General features: G+C 35.0%; 1 protein-coding gene across 1 annotated transcript in view; it reads left to right on the top strand.

The window, feature by feature from the left end:
- LOC101899769 (cadherin-99C) overlaps positions 1-23,802 on the top strand; it is a 325,203-nt gene that overhangs the window by 251,459 nt on the left and 49,942 nt on the right. The window contains exons 7-8 of the mRNA XM_005190920.4: positions 8,555-8,734; positions 18,682-18,747. Coding sequence (XP_005190977.1) covers positions 8,555-8,734; positions 18,682-18,747 — 246 coding nt within the window. The remainder of the gene's footprint in view (positions 1-8,554; positions 8,735-18,681; positions 18,748-23,802) is intronic.

Raw genomic sequence — 23,802 nt, 5'->3', positions numbered from 1 at the left:
AAAGAGCGGATTCCATCAGATTCCACTTAGGGAATCCGATATTGAGAAAACAGCTTTTTCCGTCAAGAATGGAAAGTTCGAGTTCACAAGACTACCATTTGGACTACGTAACGCGTCTGCAATATTCCAAAGAGCTCTAGATGATATTCTTAGAGAGCATATAGGGAAACGGTGCTACGTCTACATTGATGACATTTTGATATTTGGTAGGACTAAAAAGGAACACATTGAAAATTTGAGGATAATATTCCGCACTTTGGAAGACTCTAATCTGAAAGTTCATTTGGACAAGAGTGAATTCTTAAAGGAAGAAATTGACTTCTTAGGGTTCAATGTAAAGGAAGGAGGTTTTTCTGCAAACCCAGACAGACTTAAGGCCATAGTTAATTTCCCTCAACCTAGAACAGTTCATGACTTGCGATCGTTCCTGGGTTTGACCGGACATTATCGGAGATTCATAAGGGGCTATGCTCAAATAGCCAAACCATTAACTTCCATGATGAGAGGCGATATAGGGAAAACCCCGAGAAACCAGTCAAAAAAAATCAGTGTCAATTTGAATTCCGAACAGATTGAAAGTTTCAAACAGCTCAAGAACTGTTTGGTATCGGAGGAAGTCGTTTTGAACTATCCCGACTTTGATAAGCCCTTTGAACTCACTACTGACGCCTCGAAATACGCTTTAGGAGCAGTTTTATCTCAAGGCAATAGACCTATCACATACCTTTCTAGAACTCTCAGTAGGGCAGAAGAGGAATATGCGACAAATGAGAAAGAAATGCTGGCGATAATTTGGGCTTTAAAGGAATTGAATTGTTACTTGTATGGAGCAAGAAGCATAAAGATATTTACCGACCATCAACCTTTGACATTTGCGCTAAGCAACAAGAACACAAATGTGAAGATGAAGAAGTGGAAGGCACAGTTAGAAGAATATAATTACGAGTTAATTTATAAACCAGGTAGCACGAATGTAGTCGCGGACACGCTATCGAGACCACCAGTGACAGATGTTAACTCCCTAACGCCCACGGTTCACAGTGCCGAGGACTCATCGGAAGACCTAATTCCTTCCGCTGAGGTGCCAATAAATACCTTCAAAAATCAGATCATTATTGAGGAATCATCAGCTTCCTCATATGAATTTAACATTGTATTTCCCTCCTACCATAGACATATCATTAAAGAAACCAGTCTAGCGGAATCAGATCTGAAAGTCATATTAAAGAGATACTTAAATCCTACAGTAGTCAACGGCATCAAGACCTCAGAGCCAGTTATGCTTATGATTCAAGCACTGTACCCTCATCACTTCAGAAACATTAAAGTACGATTCGCTCGAACAATGGTTGAAGATGTTACTGATGAGGAGAGACAAAAACAAATCATTATTGAGACTCACAACAGAGCACATAGGAATAATGCCGAGAATAGGAGACAAATTTTAGAGAGCTATTACTTCCCTTCCATGACTAGGAAAATAAAGAATGTGATCAATATCTGTAAAGTATGTAAAGAAAATAAGTATGAGCGACATCCGAACGCTCCCAAACTTAATAAGACACCTATGCCAACTTATCCTGGGCATACAATCCACATAGATATCTTCTCTACAGACAAGTTTCGAGTTTTAACCGCAATAGACAAATTTACAAAATTCGCAGTAACCAGAATGATAAATGGCAAAGGCATTGAAGACATTAGGAAACCATTGAGAGAAATAATTTTCTACTTTGGGGTCCCGAAGTCAATTGTATTTGATAACGAGCGATCTTTCAATTCTCAGACCATTCGGTTTATGTTGGAAGACGAACTTGGCATGGAAATTTTTACGGCACCGCCTTATAAGAGCGAGGTTAATGGGCAAATAGAGAGATTCCATTCGACCTTATCGGAAATTATGCGTTGCAGTAAGTGTGAGCGACCCGATTACTCTTTTGAGGAGCTATTGCAAGATAGCGTTAACAAGTACAATCACACAATACATTCGTCAATTGGAAAGAAACCCGTAGATCTATTTTTTGGACGACCGACGACCTTTGGACCAGAGGACTACGAAAGGACTCGCCTTAACAACTACGAAAGACTCTTGAGGAAACAGGAAAATGATTTGGCAAATCATAATCGTGTTAGGGAAGAACCAAAAGAATATCAAGAAGGTCAGAAAATATTTGTCAAACAGAACAAGAGATTAGGAACCAAATTATCTAAACGTTTCAAAGAAGAAGTTGTAAAGGAGAATAGGCACTCAACTGTCCTGACTCAATCAGGGAGAATAGTCCATAAGAGTCATATCAGAAACTGACTTACTTATTTACCGGGTTTCCAGTTCTTAATTACAGGTTGCCTAGGGGTCACAGAAATATTGGACTACTCTCAATCAGAAGTGGTTCTTATAGAGAGTGGAATAGGAAAAATACAAACAGGGACATTCAAAATTTTGCATGTTATTAACATCAAGGAATATCATGACACTCTAGAGAGGATCAAGGACGACTTGGCCAAAGGAATTCCAGACAACCACCCACTACTCCCCTTCCTACATAATGACATCACTACCCTATCTCACCTTATAAATCGGCTAATGCCTGAAGAGAGATCTAAAAGATCTCTTGATGAGATTGGAACGGCGTGGAAATGGCTGGCAGGTAGTCCAGACCATGATGACCTTATGCTTTTGAAAAACAAAATCAATGAGTTAACAGACAACAGCAATAACCAGTTAATAATCAACAGAGATCTAATAGAAAGAATGCAGGAGATAACGAATGCGACAAATAGTATTTCAAAAATTTTAAAGACTAGTGAGGACTTCCGTAATACCCTCATATTGCAGGCAAAGTACAAAGTTGAAATTTTAAAGGAGGAAATAACGAATATTAATTCGGCCATTCATTTAACAAAATCCAACATTGTAAACACATTTATTTTATCGGAAATAGAAATTAGGAAAATAGAAGAAATATTTAATCAAGATGAAATCCCGTTTCAAAACATTGAACAAGCTTTAAATTTAGCACGAATAAAAATTGTAAACAATAGTACTAATATAATTTACATTATAAGCATTCCCAAAACTGTAAAAGAAATTTGTAATGTCATAACCATAAGACCTGTAAAAAATCAAAATACTGTTTTAAATCTTGATTATAAGAAAATTGTAAAATGTGAAAGAGCAACATTTGGAATTAAAAGTCCTTGTCAAAAAATAAATGGTATTGAATTATGTCTAGAATCTAATGTAGCCAATATAACAAACAATACATGTATTCCTAAATTAGTAACTAATAGCCCACATAATTGTTCAATAGTAAATGCAGATCACATTAATAATTTAGAGGAAATAGAACCTGGATTAATTTTGATAAATAACATAAAAGAAAATATTGTCATAAATGGAAACGAAAAAAATGTAACAGGAACTTATTTAATAAGATTTAGTAATTCTACAATTAGGATAGGCAACAAAAATTTCACCGTCGAAGAAGCTGCTTACTCCAAACCGTTGCCTGCGCTACTAAAACACTCAGCTAGAAACAACTACACCGAAGAAATACTATCTCTACAACTACTAAAAACGTTGCACGTGAAAAGTAATAAAAGAATCGAGCGTCTAAATACTGAATTCAAGACCAGTTTATGTTTTAACATCAGTCTCATATTAGCATTGGTCATCCTCCTGATGGCAGTAAAAATGAGGCAAAGGCGCAAAACTAGTATGAAAATTATAAAAATGACCCCACATGAAGGAATGTCTAGACCTCAAATAGAAATGACTGTGTCAGAAAGCCAATTGGCAGCCGGCACAACAGAATCTGTTATCAAGACAAAACAACTAGCAAACCACAATATTAACTTGAATCAACGCGGCAGTCTTTATAATCTGCCATATTTCTAAACACATCAATCGAGACGCTTGATAATTCGAGAGGGAGGAGTTAACGGCTCACCCTAATAAACATCAAACTAAATATGCAAACCAACTAGTAAACATTCCCATCATTATGCTGCGCAAGCAGTGCGCAAGCAGTCCGACAAATCAACAGGAATATGACACCAGGGCAGTCATCCGCCACAAACACGCGCACTAATACCAGCGCACCGCAAGTGATGACTCAGCGTAATAACGAGCACGACCAGGCTGCAGTATAATATTAGTTTTAAGTTGAAGCTAATTCATAATTGTAAATCCAACAAGAGAGGTGCATAGCACCGCAACATAAATGTTAGTAACAAAATAAAGAAACACCATAGCAGTGTGAAATAAACTTTAACTTCTAACATTAACTTATATACTTTGCGGGGTTTAAGATGTGTATTTCAAGGTGTTATAAACAGAATGACAAACTTAATATACCCTCCATACTATGGTGGAGGGTATAAAAAGCCACGATTAAACACCAAAATTCCCAAAAACTGTTATTAAAACTGAATTCAACATAAACTTAGTATTTTCATTATTGTGACTCAAAAACGCTACTTCAATATCTACTTTTAAAGATTTCTTATTCTTGAAAAAAAAAAAACAAAATTGTGACTATAAAAATCCACTAAATATGAATGCGAGTATGTAAAACTCCGCCATTACTTCTCTGATAGTGTCAATTTTCAATTCAATTCAAATTTATTGAGTCTTTTTTTTAACACGAAAGTTTACAATTTTAAAGTGAAGAAAGAAATAATTAAAACTATAATGTTTTGTTTTAATGACTAAAACGTATTTTCAGCATCTGGCTTTACTAAAATTTGTTAATTAGTGTTTACTAAACTAAATGTGTATATCGTGTCATTATTATAGATCTGACCAAGAATTCCATTTCTTCTCTAAAACATTTCTTGAGTCATGGAAAAACACCATGAAGTACTCTCTCCACTTCTCATCACAACGTTGGCACAAAAAAAAAAAAACAATAACAATTTGTAAAATTCAAAGTTAATTATTATTTTTCGCTACCAAATAGACAAACCAAACACATTCCCTTCGAATAGCTGCCATCATCAAAATGCTAAAAACAGCAGAAATTATTTTCATCAAACACTTTTGCCTTTAAATGGATGGCCAGAGAATCAGGCATGATTAACACTATAACCATTTATGACAACAATCAACTCGATGCGGTCAATGGAGTAAACACAACTTGGCATTGTAAAAATACAAGAGAAGAAAAAAACAGAATTGACCAAAAGAAAAAGCCAACTAGAATACCAATTTAAGTCGCCTGGTGGTTGGTTGCCCAAGACAAGTCAAGTCCATTGTCATTACAATAAACTGAAAATGACTGAACTTTAAGAATTCCAACACACAACACATTTTCAAAACTGATTAATATTTGTTCCAGCTCCTACTGTCCACCTAAAATACTTATGCGAGTGTATAGCTATCTATATTGTGTCTGAGTGTGTGTCATGTTTGAGAATAGCTTAGTTAGCCAACTGGGGATGGGATTCCAGCCGTATGCTATCAGCAATGTGTTGGCTGGTGAGTTTGTGCCTGGCACTGTTGGTCCCGCCGCTTGACTTGCCATGTAAAGCGTCCTACATCAAACTAACATTCTTATGTCGCCCTTTACATGAAATAAGGGACATTCTTAGACACTCTCCAGGAGGACAGCAAATATGCATTGGCCACATCAACAGCAATAACAGTCATAATAGTAATAGCAACAAGAACATAAAGCAGCAGCAACAGCAATAGTAGCAGCAGCTGCAACCAACATATTTTCGACATGGAATCGAGTAAGGCAACCTTCTTTGTTTAGAGAAAAGTGGTATGGGTGAAGTTTAATCAGTTGGAAGAAGAAGTTATATAAGAAATGCTAGAAGATCGTTAAGGTATTTAGAAAAATACAAGGTTTTGGTATTGAAAATCCTTTAGTAATTTTTCCCTCAAAAATCTTCATAAATGCTTTCGCGACAAACATTAAAAACATAAAGTGGCTGTAAAGCTTAAAGTCCTGTTGATGGCATTCTAAAAATTCAGGATTATAGAAATAAATCCAAAATATTGGACTTGGTAGTTCCCCAAACAAACATTCGTTGAAACTTCATAATAATGTCAATACTGTTTCATTATGAAATAATCATGGTTTCCCGAATTGTATTGTAAAAAATATCCAAGAGTATAACTTTCATAGTCCCTCAAGAGCATTTCTATAAATATACAACCATTACTTCAAATTATTCTTAAAAAATACACACGTTTTACTATGAATAGTCCATGGAAAATAATTAATAATCCATGTCTATAATTCCAATACAGGGTGAAATAAAACAACTGCAACAGAGTCAAACGCCATAATTTTTAATTTTTTTTTTTTAATTTTTTTGAATGAAAGCAAAAAATGTCGGAAATAGCATCAAATTTTAGAATAAGTTGAGATTTATTCGAATTGGTCACATTTGGCACTAATTATGGCCTTCAAACGGCCAATGAAACCGTCACACTCTGCCCAAATATTGCTCTGCAATATTTTGGCCCATTCCCGGCGAAGCGCTTGCTTGAAGTGATCGACACTTTGGTATTTTTTAGTGTCAACCTTGCATTCCAAAATACTCTGGGCACAATAGTCCCACGGATTGGTATTTGGAGATTTTGGTAAACATTGTGCGCTAGAAATGAAGCGAGAAACCTCATTTTGTAACCATACTTGGGTGGCACGTGCTGAGTCCTGTTGGAATGTGCAAGGTCTGCGGCCAAAATGATAATATCCGGAATTTATTCTGATGCCACGGTCGATTAATACGAGCGGAGAGCGACCATCGGCTGTTATGGCGGCCCACACCATCACCATGGCCGGTACTTGAGTTCTGGAGGCCAACCGAAGGTGACCTCTTTGGCAGGTAAACACTACCATTTTATTTGTTTACAAAAGAAGAAGAAATCCAAATTCGACAGTTCACCACTTTCGGCCAAGCGAAGCAACTCTTTAGCTCTTTTGAGTCTATTTTCTTTCTGTTGCGGTGTATGTTCTTGCACTTTTTGAAATTTCAATGGTTTTACCCCGAGCTCATTTTTTAATATTTGCCGAATGGAATATTGCGATGTGTTCAGCTCACGAGCCATTTTTCGGCCACTCTGATGCGGGCTTCGATCAAGTCGCTTCTTTACTTTTCTAACCATTTCGGCTGATGTTGCTGTTTCTTCCGTCCACTTCCTTCACGTCGGGCTACGCTGCCAGTGTCACGGTAACGAGCGATGCTGGAGTGCTCCAACGATAGCCACTTGTGGTTTTCCTGCCAAATATAAAGAAATCACATCACGTCACTATCACCCTTAAATTCCATCACGAATAACTTTTTTTCTGGAAAATTCTCAACAAAATTCTTTTGTACGCTTGTAAACAATATAATAAGCTGTCATTGGAATAATTTTAACAGCTGTCGGACGAGTGGCTTAGAAATGACGGCAGTCTGAAGTTGGTTGCAATTTTTTCATTTCATCCTGTAGTTGTACATGCAAAACTATTCTCAATAAAACCGTGGCCCATGAAAACATATTTTTTAAACCTCAAGACTTAAACATACCTTAATGAAAGTCTCTTAAAAGGTTATGCTCTTCTATAGCGTGTTCATATTTGTTTCTGATGCTTTTTTTTAAGGTTGTCATTAAAATCCTTCTCAAGTTCCCCAAAAATGTAACTTGTATCCTGATCTGAACTCAAAATTCTACTGTTACCCTCAACAATCGATCCGCCCCTCATATTTTCTATTCCTTCCTATGATAGCTTTTCTTTCCTACCTTCAGGCATCATCTAACTCAAGCAACAAATTAATTTATGGTAAATGCTATACATAGAATATGTTAGCTTTGCGCTTTTTTCAACTTCATCTTATTTTCTATTTTGTTTTTGTTGTTGTTATTTTTATTATTTACGTATTTGTGTTCATATTGTTTTTATTATTATTGTTGTTGCTGCTTTTGTAGTGATTGTTGGTTGGTTATTTATTTTTATATTTTTGCACTCTATTACACACGAAATGATGACGACGAGGATGATGGGAAAAGAAAAATATAATCAGTGGAGATACCAGCAAAAAACACACATACTTGATGATTTCATACCATTTACAGAAGCATATGTGGTGGCCGGAGACCAAAATGAAAAATACTCCCAGCATAGGGCCTACAGCACAAAAAAAAACCGCGAAACCTACGATTGAATACAAAAGGACAGCTTATGTTTGCTTCATTTCATTTCAAACCACAATTTGAGCTGTTACCTACAAACCGACCATAGTCCACCGTTTCTTTCTTTTTTTTTTGCCACTGCTTCTGATGTTGCTCATGCTCCTGCTCCTGTTCATTTGCCAGGCCATTATGTTGACTTAGTAATTTACTTTTTGCATTTTATATGTTGAGTACAAAATAGACGGCCCGACCAGCCGCCGAGCCAACCAACCAACCAACCAACCCATCTACCAATTGGTATTTATACACTTGATTTAATGTTATTCCCTTCATGTCGTTATATCTTCCTCTCTATTATCGGTTGTGTTTTTCTTTGTTTATTAATGTGCGTGTGTATATTTTCTTTTACGTTTTTTTTTTTTGCAGAGCACTCCAGTGGGGACAACGATTTTTCGCAACATTCAAGCCCTGGATAAGGATGCCGGTGTTAATGGCCTGGTTGAGTACTTTATTGTCGAGGGCTCCACAAATACCACAGAAGATGAAAAGATGACAATTGCTGATGGTTATGGCACATTTGCCATATCATTTCCCCATCAAGGCCAGGTGAGTGTAACAGAGATATTAAAATGGAAATTACAAGGAAAAATTAAGTTAAAGAAACGACAAAAGATGTAGATGAAAATTGATTGCCTCAAAAGATGTGTTGTAATAGATTTCCATAGAAATTTCAAGGATATTTTTATCGGACATAATGCACTGAGGATACTTTTTTGTATGAAAAAGAGGGCAAAAATCAGAAACTGAAAATATTTTTTTAAATGGAAATCGAACGAAACGCGATTTAGTTTTTTAAAAAGAAACTTTAAGAGTCCGAGCCATTTTTCTTATATATTATTTTTTTAATATACACAAATACATTTAAAAAATATTTAAAATAAAAACACAATTTTCCTTGAACAAATATTTTTATAGAACACTACAAACTATTCTGCAAAAAAATATATCTGATTCTCCTTGAAAAAAATATTCCTAAAAATTCACCGTTACATTATTTTATTAATAGATGATTATCCTTAAGAAAAAAATAAGTCGCGGATTATCCTTGAAAAATATTATTAAAAATACTTGATTATTTTTGACAAATATTTTTTTAAAATTCTCGATAAAGCATGATAAAATATGTTTAAAACACTCATATCCTTAAAAATAAATTTAAAAATCTAGTAAATTATAGCTGTGATTATCCTTGAAAATTTTTGTTTAAAAAATCCACTCTTATAGCTGTGATTATCCTTGAAAATTTTTGTAGCTCTGATTATCCTTGAAGATGTTTGTTTAAAAAATGAACGTTTATAGCTGTGATTATCCTTGAAAATTGTTGTTTAAAAAATTTACGTTTATAGCTGTGATTATCCTTGAAAATTGTTGTTTAAAAATTCATGTTTATAGCTCTGATTATCTTTGAAGAAATATGTTTTGGAATATCCACTTCTATAGCTCTGATTATCCTTGAAAAATTTTGTTTAAAAAAATCCACATTTATAGCCGTGATTATCCTTAAAAAATTGTTTAAAAATCCATTTGGTAGCTCTGATTTTCCTTTAAAAAATTTTATTTAAAAAATCCACGTTTGTAGCTCTGATTATCCTTAAAAATTTTTGTTCAAACATCCACTTTTATAGTTGTGATTATCCTTGAAAATTTTTGTTTAAAAATCCACTTTAATAGCTGTGATTATCCTTGAAAATTTTTGTTTAAAAAATCCACTTTTATAGTTGTGATTATCCTTGAAAATTTTTGTTTAAAAAATCCACTTTTATAGTTGTGATTATCCTTGAAAATTTTTGTTTAAAATACACTTTTATAGTTGTGATTATCCTTGAAAAATTTTGTTTAAAAAATCCACTTTTATAGTTACGATTATCCTTGAAAATTTTTATTTAAAAAATCCTCGTTTATAGCTGTGATTATCCTTGAAAATTTTTGTTTAAAAAATCCACGTTTATGGCTGTGATTACCCTTGAAAATTTTTGTTTAAAAATTACACGTTTGTAGCCGTGATTATCCTTAAAAAAATTTGTTCAAACATCCACTTTTATAGCTGTGATTATCCTTGAAAATTTTTATTTAAAAAATCCACTTTTATAGCTGTGATTATCCTTGAAAATTTTTGTTTAAATAATCCACTTTTATAGTTTGATTATCCTTGAAAATTTTTGTTTAAAAATCCACTTTTATAGTTGTGATTGTCCTTGAAAATTTTTATTTAAAAAATCCACGTTTATAGCTGTGATTATCCTTAACAATTTTTGTTTAAAAAATCCACTTTTATATCTGTAATTATCCTTGAAAATTTTTGTTTAAAAAATCCACGTTTATAGCTGTGATAATCCTTGAAAATTTTTGTTTAGAAAATCAACGTTTGTAGCTTGAAAATGTTTGTTTAGCAGATCCACGTTTGTACCTCTGATTATCCTTGAAAATGTTTGTCTAGAAAATCCACGTTTGTCCTTAAATTATACAGGGAGATAAAAGAACTGCAGGAAAGTCAAACGCTTACTTTTACTTTTTTTAATTTTATTGAATGAAAGCAAAAAATTTCGGAAATAGCATCAAATTTTGGAATAAGTTTAGATTTGTTGGAATTGGTCACCTTTGGCACGAATTATGACCTTCAAACGGCCAATGAAACCGCCACACGCTGGTATCCGGAGATTGTGGTGGCCATTGTGCGCTGGAAATGAAGCGAGGAACCACTCTTGGGTGGCGCGTGCACCATCGCACGGTTCTGAGTCCTGTTGGAATGTCCAAGGTCTGCGGTTTGCGTGCCCAAGGCTTTAATACATCCTCCAGAATATTTTCGCAATAGTACGAGCGGAAGGACTCATTTTTCAATGTTTGCCAAATGGAAAATTGCGATATATTCAGCTCACGAGCCATTTTTCGGCCGCTATGACGCGGGTTTCGATCAAGTCGATTCTTTACTTTTCGAACCATTTCTGCTGATGTTGCTATTTTCTTCCGTCCACTTCCTTGACGTCGAGCTACGCTACCAGTATCACGGTAACAAGCCATGGTACGAGACACAAAAGATTTATTCACATTTAAATGCTGGAGTGATCTAACGATAGCCACTTGTGGTTTTCCAGCCTAATATAAAGAAATCACACTATCGCGCTTGAATTCCATCACGAATAACTTTTTTCGGGAAAATTCTCACAAAAATGCTTTAGTACGCTTTTATACAATATAATGAGCTGTCACCGGAATGACAGCAGTCTGAAGTTGGTTGCAGTTTTTTATCTCACTCTGTATGTTTGAAAAAAGCCGCGTTTATAGTTTTGATTATCCTCAAATATTTAGTTTGAAAAATGCATGTTTATAGATCTGACTATCCTTAAAAAACATAGCTTTAAAACTCAACGTTTATAGCTTTGATCATTCTTGAAAAAATATTTAAATGACACTTGCAAATAGTTTTAATAAAGCTACGTTAATAACTCTAATAATACAGTTTTGATAGAATGATCCTTGGGAAAATTTTTTATAGATCCTTGAAAAATATTTTTAAAAATCCACTAACGACCCTTAAAAATCTGCTAACGATCTTTGAAGAAATGTTCTTACAAATTCCCCATTACCTTTAAAAATCCGAGATATTGAGACTAAATCTTCCCGATTAGATTACTTCAAAATGTAGTACCTAATAAAATCCATTATTATATATTTTTTTTAACTGTTATGATCCTAAAAATCAACAATTTTAGTCACTTAATTTCGAGGATCACGGTTCAAAACCAAAAAATCCACGATATTAATTCTTAAAAAAAAATCCACGATATTAGTTCTTTGAAAAATCCACGAGTTCTTTAAAAATCTACGAAATACGATATTACACGATATTAGTTCTTTAAAAAATCTACGATATACGATATTAGTTTTTTAAAAAATCTACGATATACGATATTACACGATATTAGTTCTTTACGATATTAGTTCTTTAAAAAATCTACGATATACGATATTACACGATATTAGTTCTTTAAAAAATCTACGATATACGATATTAGTTTTTTAAAAAATCTACGATATACGATATTAGTTCTTTAAAAAAAATCCACGATATTAGTTCTTTAAAAAATCCACAATATTAGTTCTTTAAAAAATCCACGATATTAGTTCTTTAAAAAATCTACGATATACGATATTACACGATATTAGTTCTTTAAAAAATCTACGATATACGATATTAGTTTTTTAAAAAATCTACGATATACGATATTACACGATATTAGTTCTTTAAAAAAAATCCACGATATTAGTTCTTTAAAAAAATCCACGATATTAGTTCTTTAAAAAAAATCCACGATATTAGTTCTTTGAAAAATCCACGAGTTCTTTAAAAAATCTACGATATACGATATTAGTTCTTTAAAAAAATCCACGATATTAGTTCTTTGAAAAATCCACGAGTTCTTTAAAAAATCTACGATATACGATATTAGTTCATTAAAAAATCTACGATATACGATATTAGTCTTTTAAAAAATCTACGATATTACACGATATTAGTTCTTTAAAAAAAATCCACGATATTAGTTCCTTAAAAAACAATCCCCGATATTTGTTCTTTAAAAAATCTACGATATACGGTATTAGTTCTTTAAAAAGTCATCGTTATTTTGTCTTTTATCCAATTTGCATAGGAAATTGAAACAGTTTTTCAAAAGTTTTCAAGGATCATTTTAACAATATTTTCGCCACTTTATTTACCATTGCCATTGCATACCATTGCTCCACTGTCATGTCATTGTACCCTCGGCAATGTAACAATGTCTCCTCTGAATACCTCAGCCAAACCACAAAACACAGTAACTAAGATTCTGCACATTTCAAACTAAAAAATTGGAAGAAAAAAGTCTAACAATTTTTTCCTGATGATTGGTTAGCTTACATTAACCATATTGATGATAACTTGATGGCTTTGTTGGTGTCTTCGCAAAGGGACGCCACTTAACAATGACTGACTGAATGACGAGCTGGCTGGCTGGCTACGTTGTGTATTGCTGGCGCAAAACCTGTTGTAAAAATGGAACTTGAAACCTATTACCTTTGAAGCAGCAGCCTCAGCAACAACCATTGCATGCAACATAACATGATACTATCAAGCAACTATCGTGGTATGTTACCAACATAACCAACAACAACTGCAACAACATTGTCATGGAAAACTATCTAAAAAACCCAAAGATACCCTTATGAATATTTCCAAGATGGAAATTAATCAAAATCAATTTGCCATAAAAATAGATCACCCAACGTTATAGCCATAAATTCGTTATTGCAATTGTCGTCAATCAACAGCAAAGTTCCTTTCAGGTCTACTACGATGCTCTTCTTTTAACTTTTTGTTGTTGTTACTATTGTTCGATCTTCTTGTTATATATCCACTAAACGAAATCAATCAATTTCAATTACATTGATTGATCGCTAGACTTTTCCGAGTTACGTTTGAAAAAGTGCGGGAGCCTCAGTAGTGGTTGCAAGGTATTAACATCTGCCGTTTAGAAAGATGTTCGTGGCGGATAAGAAATCAATTTTACTTTTTAACACATTGTTATCGTTTGCGGGAAAAATCAAATGATTGTTAGTTGTTATTTACGTGCGTAAATACAGTAACAAAATATATTGACGTTTTTTATAGTACATACCAAGATATTGCGAAGCGTCATACCTAATTAAAAGAGAGTTTGTTATAAATCGGATTAAAGGTCTTTTAAGAAGCTTAATTCTACATTTGAAGTTTTTAAGGTTTTTTTTTTTTTGATTTTATTGGTTGCTTCGAAAATATTGCAGGGTAGAAAATTTTGAGCTAGAGGTAGTTTTCAGCTATTTCATGGTCATGACACTTATTGGAAATACAGGGTGAGATTAAAAAACTGCAACCAACTTCAGATTGCTGTCATTTCTAAGCCACTTATCCCACAGCTGTTAAAATTGTTCATATGACAGCTCAATTTATTGTTTACAGGCTTACAAAGGCATTTTGGTTGACAGAACTCAAGCGCCGGCCATGGTGATGGTGTGGGTTGACCGTGGCATCAGAATAAATGTCGAATATTATCGCAAACATGGGCACGCAAACATTTTGGCCGCAGACCATGGACATTTCAACAGGACTCATCACCAGGACTCATCGCACTCAGCACTTGCCACCTAAGAATGATTACAAAATGAGGTTCCTCGCTTCATATCCAGTGCACAATGGCCACCAAAATCTCTGGATACCAATCCGTTGGATTATTGTGTCTGGAGTATTTTGGAAAGCAAGGTTGGCACTAAAAAATACCAAAGTGTCGATCACCCCAACAAGCGCTTCGCTGGAAATGGGACAAAATACAAAGAAACATTCGGGCAGCGTGTGACGGTTTCATTGGCAGTTTGAAGACTATAATTCGTGCCAAAGGTGGCCAATTCGAACAAATCTAAATTTATTCTAAAATTTGATCATATTTCCGACATTTTTTTATATATTTTTTTTAAATTAATTAATTAAATTTTAAATTAAATTAATTAATTATTTTTGTTTTAATTAATAAAATTTAAAACAAAAAATGTAAAAATTATGGCGTTTGACTTTGTTGCAGCTTTTTTATCTCATCCTGTATATAAATATTTACAGACTTCGATAGGAAGTTCGTGGATATATTTTTCTTAAAAATATATAGGTTTATTTGATAAAATTATGAATTATTGTAACAAGTGTCGAGATTTTGGTTCTATAGGTTTACATAATAGAAAATGATACCAAATGTAGTCCTGTTTAGAATAATGAGTACACTTAAGTTGAAATTATCAAATAACCTCCAACTAATCATCATTGCAAAGAGTTCTAGCATTATCCATTTGCCCAATACAATTGACTGAATTTTTAGTTCTTTTTAGCATTTTTAGTAAACTTTTAGTTAAAAAAGTCACTCTGCACTCTGCTCTTCTTTTTTTATACATAGATTTTCCAGAATCTCATGCAATGAGAGTGAAAGGTTGCATATTTGTGGTCATGACAATTTTCCTCAATCTCGACCCTCCAATAGCAATAAATTTCGCTATAATTTATAAAACACACAACAATAAGAAGAAGGAAAAAGACCAACAAAACCAATATCACATTCTTAAGAATCTCTATGGTCTCTGTGCCATTAAAATAAAAACAAAATAACAAGGATTCCCGGTTACTCCTCCTTCCAACTCTTCTGTCAACTTCGTTGAGCATTGCGTTGGCGGTTTTCGCTTTTCGTTCTCAGCAAAAACATTATTCTTCGATGCTTCTTCCACTGATGCCAGTTGACAGAGGCGGCGATATTGTGTCAGCTGGTGGATGTAAAGTGGTGGTGCTGTCTATGTTTGCCACAATATACCCAGTGTTTAGGTATTGAGCTTCTTCTTCTTCTTCTTTGCGTTTTTTCTTTCTTTTTTCCAATTTCTTGGCCTGTGTGTGTGCACTTCGATTGTGGGTACCTGGGAAGAAGAGATTTTTCTATTATTTCTGATAAGCTAATACATCAATCACATGGTGAGGTTTGTGTTTTGACGCTTTTGACAATAAATTCTTTTAAATGATTAATGATTGAAGCCTTCTTCCAATGGCAGTAGTGATAGTGAGATGCGTGTTGACGGTTGTTATTGTTGGTAAAACAGTCAGCAGGAGTAGAAATGTCCGTAGCAATATAATCATGATTATTTGCTTTAGATAATGTTTGTTGATTGTTCAAGTATGGCCTTTTGGATTTAAAAACATGGCGAGGAAGTAGGTTATTTCAATTATTTCAATATACATAATATTGCATAGAGGTTTTGATATATATCGGGGAGTTCAGCCATAATCACAAACTTTGTTGGGTAAGAGAAATTGAGGATCCGGTGATATTTTTATTCCCTTAGCTATTTGGCTAGAAAAGGTATATACCATTCGATACGGCCAAGACGTGTATCACCGATGTAACGGTTTTAGATTCTAAGTCACTTTGGATCAAAGGACATTTGGCGACGATCTTGCGATGTCCGTCTGTCTGTCTGTCTAACTGAGTGGTGTGCACGATAATTCTCGAAGGGTATCCGATTTGGTCCAACATTGGTATTGATATTAAATGAAGATCGAGTTCGAAGATGGGCTATATCGGTCCACTCCTTCTGGCAGCTCACCCGCAAAAGGTTGAAATTTTCAAACAAAAACACTTTTTTGCACAGAAAGAGAAAGGATAATCCGACTTTTCTCCAACTTTGCGAATCCTAATATTTGTATTAGTGCTCAGTGATCATGTGAGAAAATGGACAATATCGGTCCACTCCATCAAGTACCTACCCCACTTGTCTTCCACACCACACACCATAATATTTTTATTTGCCCAAGGTCTTGTGGGAAGATGGAATATATCGGTCCACTTCTTCTGGTACCTCCCCCACAAAGGGTCAAAATTTTGAATATCCTCATAAAAAGCGAAATTAACATCGGATTCCATTCTCTCAATATTTCAGTCAACACAAGATATGTTACAAAGATGGTAGAAATCGGACCGATTCTTCTGGTACCTCCCCCACATGGGGTTCAAGATTTGAAAAACAATACGCTCAAAGGAAGCGACATAAGCACCCAACTCTCTTCAAATTTCACACATCCTATTATTTCTACTAACACAAGATCTGTCGTAAAAATTACGTATATCTGCGAACCCTTTCTAATACCTCACCCACAAAGGGTCACAATTTTCACTACTTTTATCTGTCATAACATGCTATATCTAAATATTTCTCTCAACAAAAACCTGAGATGAAAATGGAATAAAATTGGATATACAGGGTGAAATGAAAACTCTGCAACCAAATTCAGACTGCTGTCATTTCTAAGCCACCAGTTCAATAGCTGTTAAAATTATTCCAATGACAGCTCATTATATTGTTTACAAGCGTACAAAAGCTTTTTGGTAAGAATTTTCCAGGAAAAAGTTACTCGTGATAAAATTCAAGCGTAATAGTGTGATTTGTTTATATTTGGCTGGAAAACCACAAGTGGCTATCGTTAGAGCACTACAGCAATTAAATGTGAATAAATCTTTTGTGTCTCTTACCATCGCTCGTTACCGTGATACTGGTAGCGTAGCCCGACGTCAAGGAAGTGGACGGAAAAAAAACAGCAACGTCAGCAGAAATGGTATGAAAATTAAAGAAGCGACTTGATCGAAATCCGCGTCGCAGTGGCCGAAAAATGGCTCGTGAGCTGAACATATCGCAATTTTCCCTTCGGCAAATATTGAAAAATGAGCTCGGGGTAAAGCCATTAAAATTCCAAAAAGTGCAAGAACTTATACCGCAACAGAAAGAAAATAGATTCAAAAGAGCTATAGAGTTGCTTCACTTGGCGGAAAGTGGTGAACTGCAGAATTCGGTTTTCTCCGATGTGAAAACATTCGTTGTCCAGCAGTTTGTAAACAAACAATAATCGTGTTTACTTACCAAAGAGATCAGCTTAAAATGTACACCTTCTGTGGGCCACCAGAACTCAAGCGCCGGCCATGGTGATGGTGTGGGCCGCCATAACAGCCGGTGGTCGCTCTCTGCTCGTATTAATCGACCGTGGCATCAGAATAAATGCTGAATATTATCGCGAAAATATTCTGGACGGTATATTAAAGCCTTGAACACACAAACATTTTGGCCGCAGACCTTGTACATTCCAACAGGACTCAGCACCTGCGCACTCAGCACGCGCCACCCAAGAATGGTTACAAAATCAGGTTCCTCGCTTCCACCAAAATCTCCGGATACCACTCCGTTCGACTATTGTGTCTGGAGTATTTTGGAAAGCAATGTTGGCACTAAGAAATACCAAAGTGTCGATCACCTTAAGCAAGCGTATCGTCGGGAGTGGGCCAAAATACCGCAGAGCAACATTCGGGCAGCGTGTGATGGGGATGGCCGATTGAAGGCCGAACAATCCAAACTTATTCTAACATTTGATGCTATTTCCCAAATTTTTTTGCTTTCATTCAATAAAACTTAAAAAAAAGAAAAAATTATGGCGTTTGACTTTGTTGCAGTTTTCTTTTTATCTCACCCTGTAAAGTGAAGGAAGTAACCAATATAGTCCAAACCTGGCACCTCGCAATATTTATATCATATTTATTTTGGTCCGATACGAACTGGGAAATATTGGCCCATTCTTTCGGAACCTACTCAATGGAGGGCTAACAATTTTGAATAATCTTAACAGAAGTCAAAATATATTTAAATAATCGAACATAGGCTGAGTGCATACATCTATTGTCAAAACCGACTGATACTTTTTAACTTGTTTTCAATAAATGTTAATAAAGCAGTGTGGGCAAGGAATGGCTTATTCGGGCTACGTCTAAAACAATATAAAATTATTTTCACCTCCAAAATAAGTTTGAATATAAGGTATACCATAGTCGGAATATAAACCCATTTTATATTTTTTAATACGCTTCTGCAGCTACTAATATTGTTGATGCTTTTTTTTCATTTCTTTACAGGTTACCGTGGCTAAGACATTGGATTACGAGAAAATACAACGTTACTACTTGACAATTGTCGCATCGGTAAGTCAAAGTCATGATCATTGGAAATAAACAAACCATAAAAGACAACAAACAGCAATGGCAACATCATTTACAATGGTAAACTGTATTCGGCAATGTTATAAAACAAAACAAAACAGCGGAGAAGCGCGCAATAAGCTTTAGCCGATTTCCTAAGAAATATGTCTTACTCTGTGAACCCACAATCTCGGCAAGCATATAACCATATCGCTGGCGATGGCTGGCTTCTTGGTTTCTTCAAAACGGCGAAAAATCAATTCAATGGCTTTTCAATGAAGCTGAATAGCAACAAAAATATATATATATATAAATGCCGGCCTAGGATTCTATGATACCATATTGGTTTTTGGTCGCTGATGTCATGATGTTGACGATGACGCTGTAATTCTGTTCATCTGTTTCCTCTTTATTTTCACAAATTCACTTCCTGGATTAATTTGCCATACAGCAGCTAAACATAAATCTTGAAAAAAAAAATAGAAATATATTTTTTTATTCTTATGCAGACATTTTGTTCGACTAACCCTTGGCTCGAAGAAAATAACATTTCTAACAACAACAACAAATGGAAACTTGCCAATAGCATTTGTCAATCCATAGCTATTTCGCTTGTGACTTTCTGTGCTAGCCAGAAAACAATTCACTTGTAATCAAACATCCCAACGAATAAATGTTTTATTTCCTTTTGTTAAGCTTGGCAACATCGTTGTCTACATATGTTGTCTAAGCGCCTTCTTTGAGAACGTAACGTATATGCAGTGACTGCCTGTAACTTTCATGTGGATTACATTTATTTTTTTTCTGTTGTCTGGCCTGGTAAACTGCTCCTGTTGTGTTTGCAAATGTTTTTCGTTTGTGGGGCTTTAACCGCCTAAAAATGCCTAAATATGGTTTATGCGGATTAGAGCAACAAATGATTTTCTTCTTCTTTGTGGAACAGTGTTTGGCAATTAAGCAAGTTGTGCTAATCTGACAAAACCTGCAACTTAACTTGAATTATCTTATCCCTATCACATATGAACAAAATAAATATCATTAAAATTTGGGTACGAATGTATATATTGAACATTTTATACCAACGATGGTAATGTTTACCCTCTGGCAAACTCTACCATCGTTCTCCACTAATAAACAATCGTCATTCTTATAAAAACAATAATAATGGGATTAAGCCTGACAGTTTTGCAACAACAAAACACTATGTTATCCTCTCTCAATAATAAAAACAAGTAAGCAAAAGCTACAGTCGTGCGGCACTACAATACAACACTACAATATGCTCGAAGCCCTCTTCTATTCAAATCCATTTTGGAGGTTACCCTTAGTTTTTTACCTGGATAATTTGGCCAATATTTACATAGTGTTGTTAAGTAATCAAAACAATTTCACACGAAAGTTATGGTCCATTTTACAGTCATCAAAAATGCTAGACTTCTTCCCTGTCCTTAACTCTCTTCCGATGCGAAATTCCGTGTCGATTAGTTTCAATTGTGGCCTGTAGAGCGACTACAAAATTAGAAAATTACATTTTTTAGTCTATTTGCACCTCTAAAAGTACATCTTAAGAACAATAGGCTTTAATTCTGACCCTAACCATACCCTCATGCCAAATTTCGTGAGGATCGGACGATAATTGCGATATGCATATAATACCCTCAAACCGTAGTGTTGGGGGGTGTAAAAATTTAGAAAAATTACATTTCAAAATTGTAAGTCAAATTGAAAAAATCGCATGCGATAAAAAATATGACAAAAATTGAAAAAATTGATAAAAGATATTCACTTTTTTATTGGTATATTTCCCCGTGATTTTCTTAGATTTTATCGTTTTCGGGCAAGGGACCATTCAGAATTGATGGAAATTGTGAAAATCGGTCCAGCGGTTCTTGATGTATAAGCAGAATAAATAAGATCAATTCTTTTACATACATATATTTTACCTATATATCCGTTTTCTTGGCTATTATCATCACTATAATGGTCGGAAGTGATCTTTTCATGTATTTGTTATTTGGCTGGGTAGAAAATATTCGCGGTTCAGTGGAAATTTTCCTATTTTCTTACATAAAAGCTAGGGTCTATTTTACCCGCTAATAATTGTCCGATGGCCGCCCAAATTGGTAGATTTCTGCCCACTCCTAAACTCTAACTCCATGTCGATTGGTTCATAATTGTGGCCTATAGAGCAACTGCAAAATCAAGAAATTCTTCTGTTTTTGGTCCATTTCAACCTCTAAATATCGTGCGATCATCTCCAAAAACAATAGGGTTCTATTCTGACCATAACCCCACCTCAATTTCGTGAGGATCGGTTCATAATTGCGACTGTAGTTTGATTACAAATTAACATGGACAGACGGACGGACGGACATACATAGCTAGATCGACTCAGCTCGGTGAGCTATACACTTTCCTATGTGAGAAACCAATATTTCGAGGTGTTACATAATTTTTGGCCCAATAAAACTTATAATACCCCCAAAACATAGTGTGCTTGAAATTTAGCACCTTTTTTGAATGCAACTGTTTTCTTAAATTGTCTTTTTCAATAATTATTCTAAGTGAAAGCAAATTAATAATTTGATTAACTCATATTATTTAATGGAATTAATTTCAACAAAAGAATAATTATCAAAATCATCAGATACGAACAAGATACAATGAGTGTATTTGCAGGATTTCTTAATTTTTTTTTTTTTTTTTTTTTTTGACTGAAAGAAAAATCTTACTTAACAAAAAGTTACCACAATTATACGACTACCGTACTTAGTTGGACAAATCTCGATCAAACGAACTAGACCAAGTATGAAAACTCGGAGTATGAGTGATATGAAATTTATTAAATCACTCATACGTTTAAGAACTGCTGTACGGAACTATGAAGTAGATTAGCTTAACTCTAACCGTACTACTCGTGGACATGCACGCGTATACGTATTGAAGTAATTTAGGTAAATCATACGCCACCTTTACATCAAGCATGGACGAAAATGTATGTGTGGTTGCAGAAAATGTATCGTGTCAACTAGAGGGTGAGATTATTTACATTATCATTTTTACATTTTTATACCCCAAAACACTATGTGTTGGGAGTTTATAAGTTTGATCGGGCAAAAAATTATGTAACACCTCGAAATATTGGCTTCCCACATAGGAAAGTATATATGGATCTTTGTATCTCGCCGAGCTGAGTCGATCTAACTATGTATGTCCGCCCGTCCGTCTGTCTGTCTGTCCATGTTAATTTGTAATCACTCTATAGGTCGCAATTATGGCCCGATCTTCACGAAATTTAGAATGTAGGCGGAGTTAAGGTCAGAATAGAACCCTATATCTTTTGGAAATGATCGCATAATATTTAGGAGTTGAAATGGATCTAAAACTGAAAAATTTCCTGTTTTTGCAGTTGCTCTACAGGTTACAATTTCGACCAAAATATTTGGGGGTTCCAATGAACTAAAAACAGAAAAAAAATCCTGATCACACAATTAAAGCCAATCGACACGCCTGTGAGTATAGGTAAGCACAGGGAAAAATTCCGGCATTTTGGATGACCATTGGATTTATATTTAGCTGCAAAACGGAACCAAAAAAAAAAAAAAACTAACAGCACGACGGAGTGCATAAATATTGGGAAAATGTCCCTGGTCAAAATGCTAAGGGTAATACCTGGTTAGTGCTCCATGACATAATTTCAAAAGCGAAATCTTCCACAATGGATTTGGATATAAAGAAACTTCTAACATATTGTAGTGTTGTAGGGTATCACATGGTCGACCCCGCACGACTATAGCCTTTGCTTACTTGTTTTTTTTTTTTAATTTGTTGAATGGAAGCAAAAAATGTCGGAAATAGCATCAAATTTTAGAATAAGTTTAGACCTGTTCGAATTGGTCATCTTTAGCACAAATTATGGCCATGTCACACGCAGCCCGAATGTTGCTCTGTGGTATTTTGACTCATTCCCGGCGAAGCGCTTACTTGCGGTGATCGATATTTTCGTATTTTTTAGTACCTTGCTTTCCAAAATGCTCCAGACACAATAGTCCAACGGATTGGAATCCGGAGATTTTAGTGGTTATTGTGCTCTGGAAATGAAGCGAGGAACCTCATTTTGTAACCATTTTTGGGTGGCGCTGAGTGCGATCGTCCTGTTGGAATGGCCAAGGTCTGCTGCAAAAATGTTTGCGTGCTCAAGGCATTAAGACACCCCCAGATTATTTTATTTCGTCCACTTTCTTGACGTCAGGCTACGCTACCAGTGTCACGGTAACGAGCGATGGTACGAGACACAAAAGATTTATTCACATTTAAATGCTGGAGGGCTCTAACGATAGCCACTTGTGATTTTCCAGCCAAATATAAATAATTCACACTATCACGCTTGAATGCCATCACGAATAATTTTTTTCTGGTAAATTCTAACCAAAAATATAATGAGCTGTCACTGGAATAATTTTAACAGCTGTCGGACGAGTGGTTTTGAAATGACAGCAGTCTGAATTTGGTTGCAGTTTTTTTCATCTCACCCTGTATCTTTGAAACTACTGTGCAAATTGTAGCACAAAATACCTCAAAAGTTATATACACAAACTGACTCACTCTCTATCACTCTACACCCAACTAACATATATCAAATGTCTCTTCGAGCAGTTTTCCGTGTTGCCATTTACTTGATCGCCCAAGAAACGGTAGAAACCTCAATTTCAGTTGAAGTTTCTGCTGCTGCTACATTTTTCCAAAACACCAAAAAAAGAAAAACCCACCAAATAATTCAAAGCTTCTGTTGCACATTTTTATTTTATTTCCACTGACTGTATTTGGTTTTTGGGCATTGGCACATTGTTGTTGGCCAAACAAACAAACAAAAAAAATCACTAAAAGCAACAACAAATTGCTGTTGATACTGCACGAGCTTCTGCTGCATGTGGCATGTGTTTGTTGGTTGGAATTTAGAGTGTCCATGGCTGGAGTGTCATTGCTTCCCAATTCAGTGTCTACACGCCTGCCAGGCAGTCAGACCGAAAACACTGGCATCGTGGATTGTTACCAATT

This window comes from Musca domestica, unplaced genomic scaffold (genome assembly GCF_030504385.1).
Source record: "Musca domestica strain aabys unplaced genomic scaffold, Musca_domestica.polishedcontigs.V.1.1 1, whole genome shotgun sequence".
Lineage (NCBI taxonomy): Eukaryota > Metazoa > Arthropoda > Insecta > Diptera > Muscidae > Musca > Musca domestica.
Note: the sequence above shows the minus strand (reverse complement) of the source record. Positions and strands in the feature narration are given on the sequence as shown.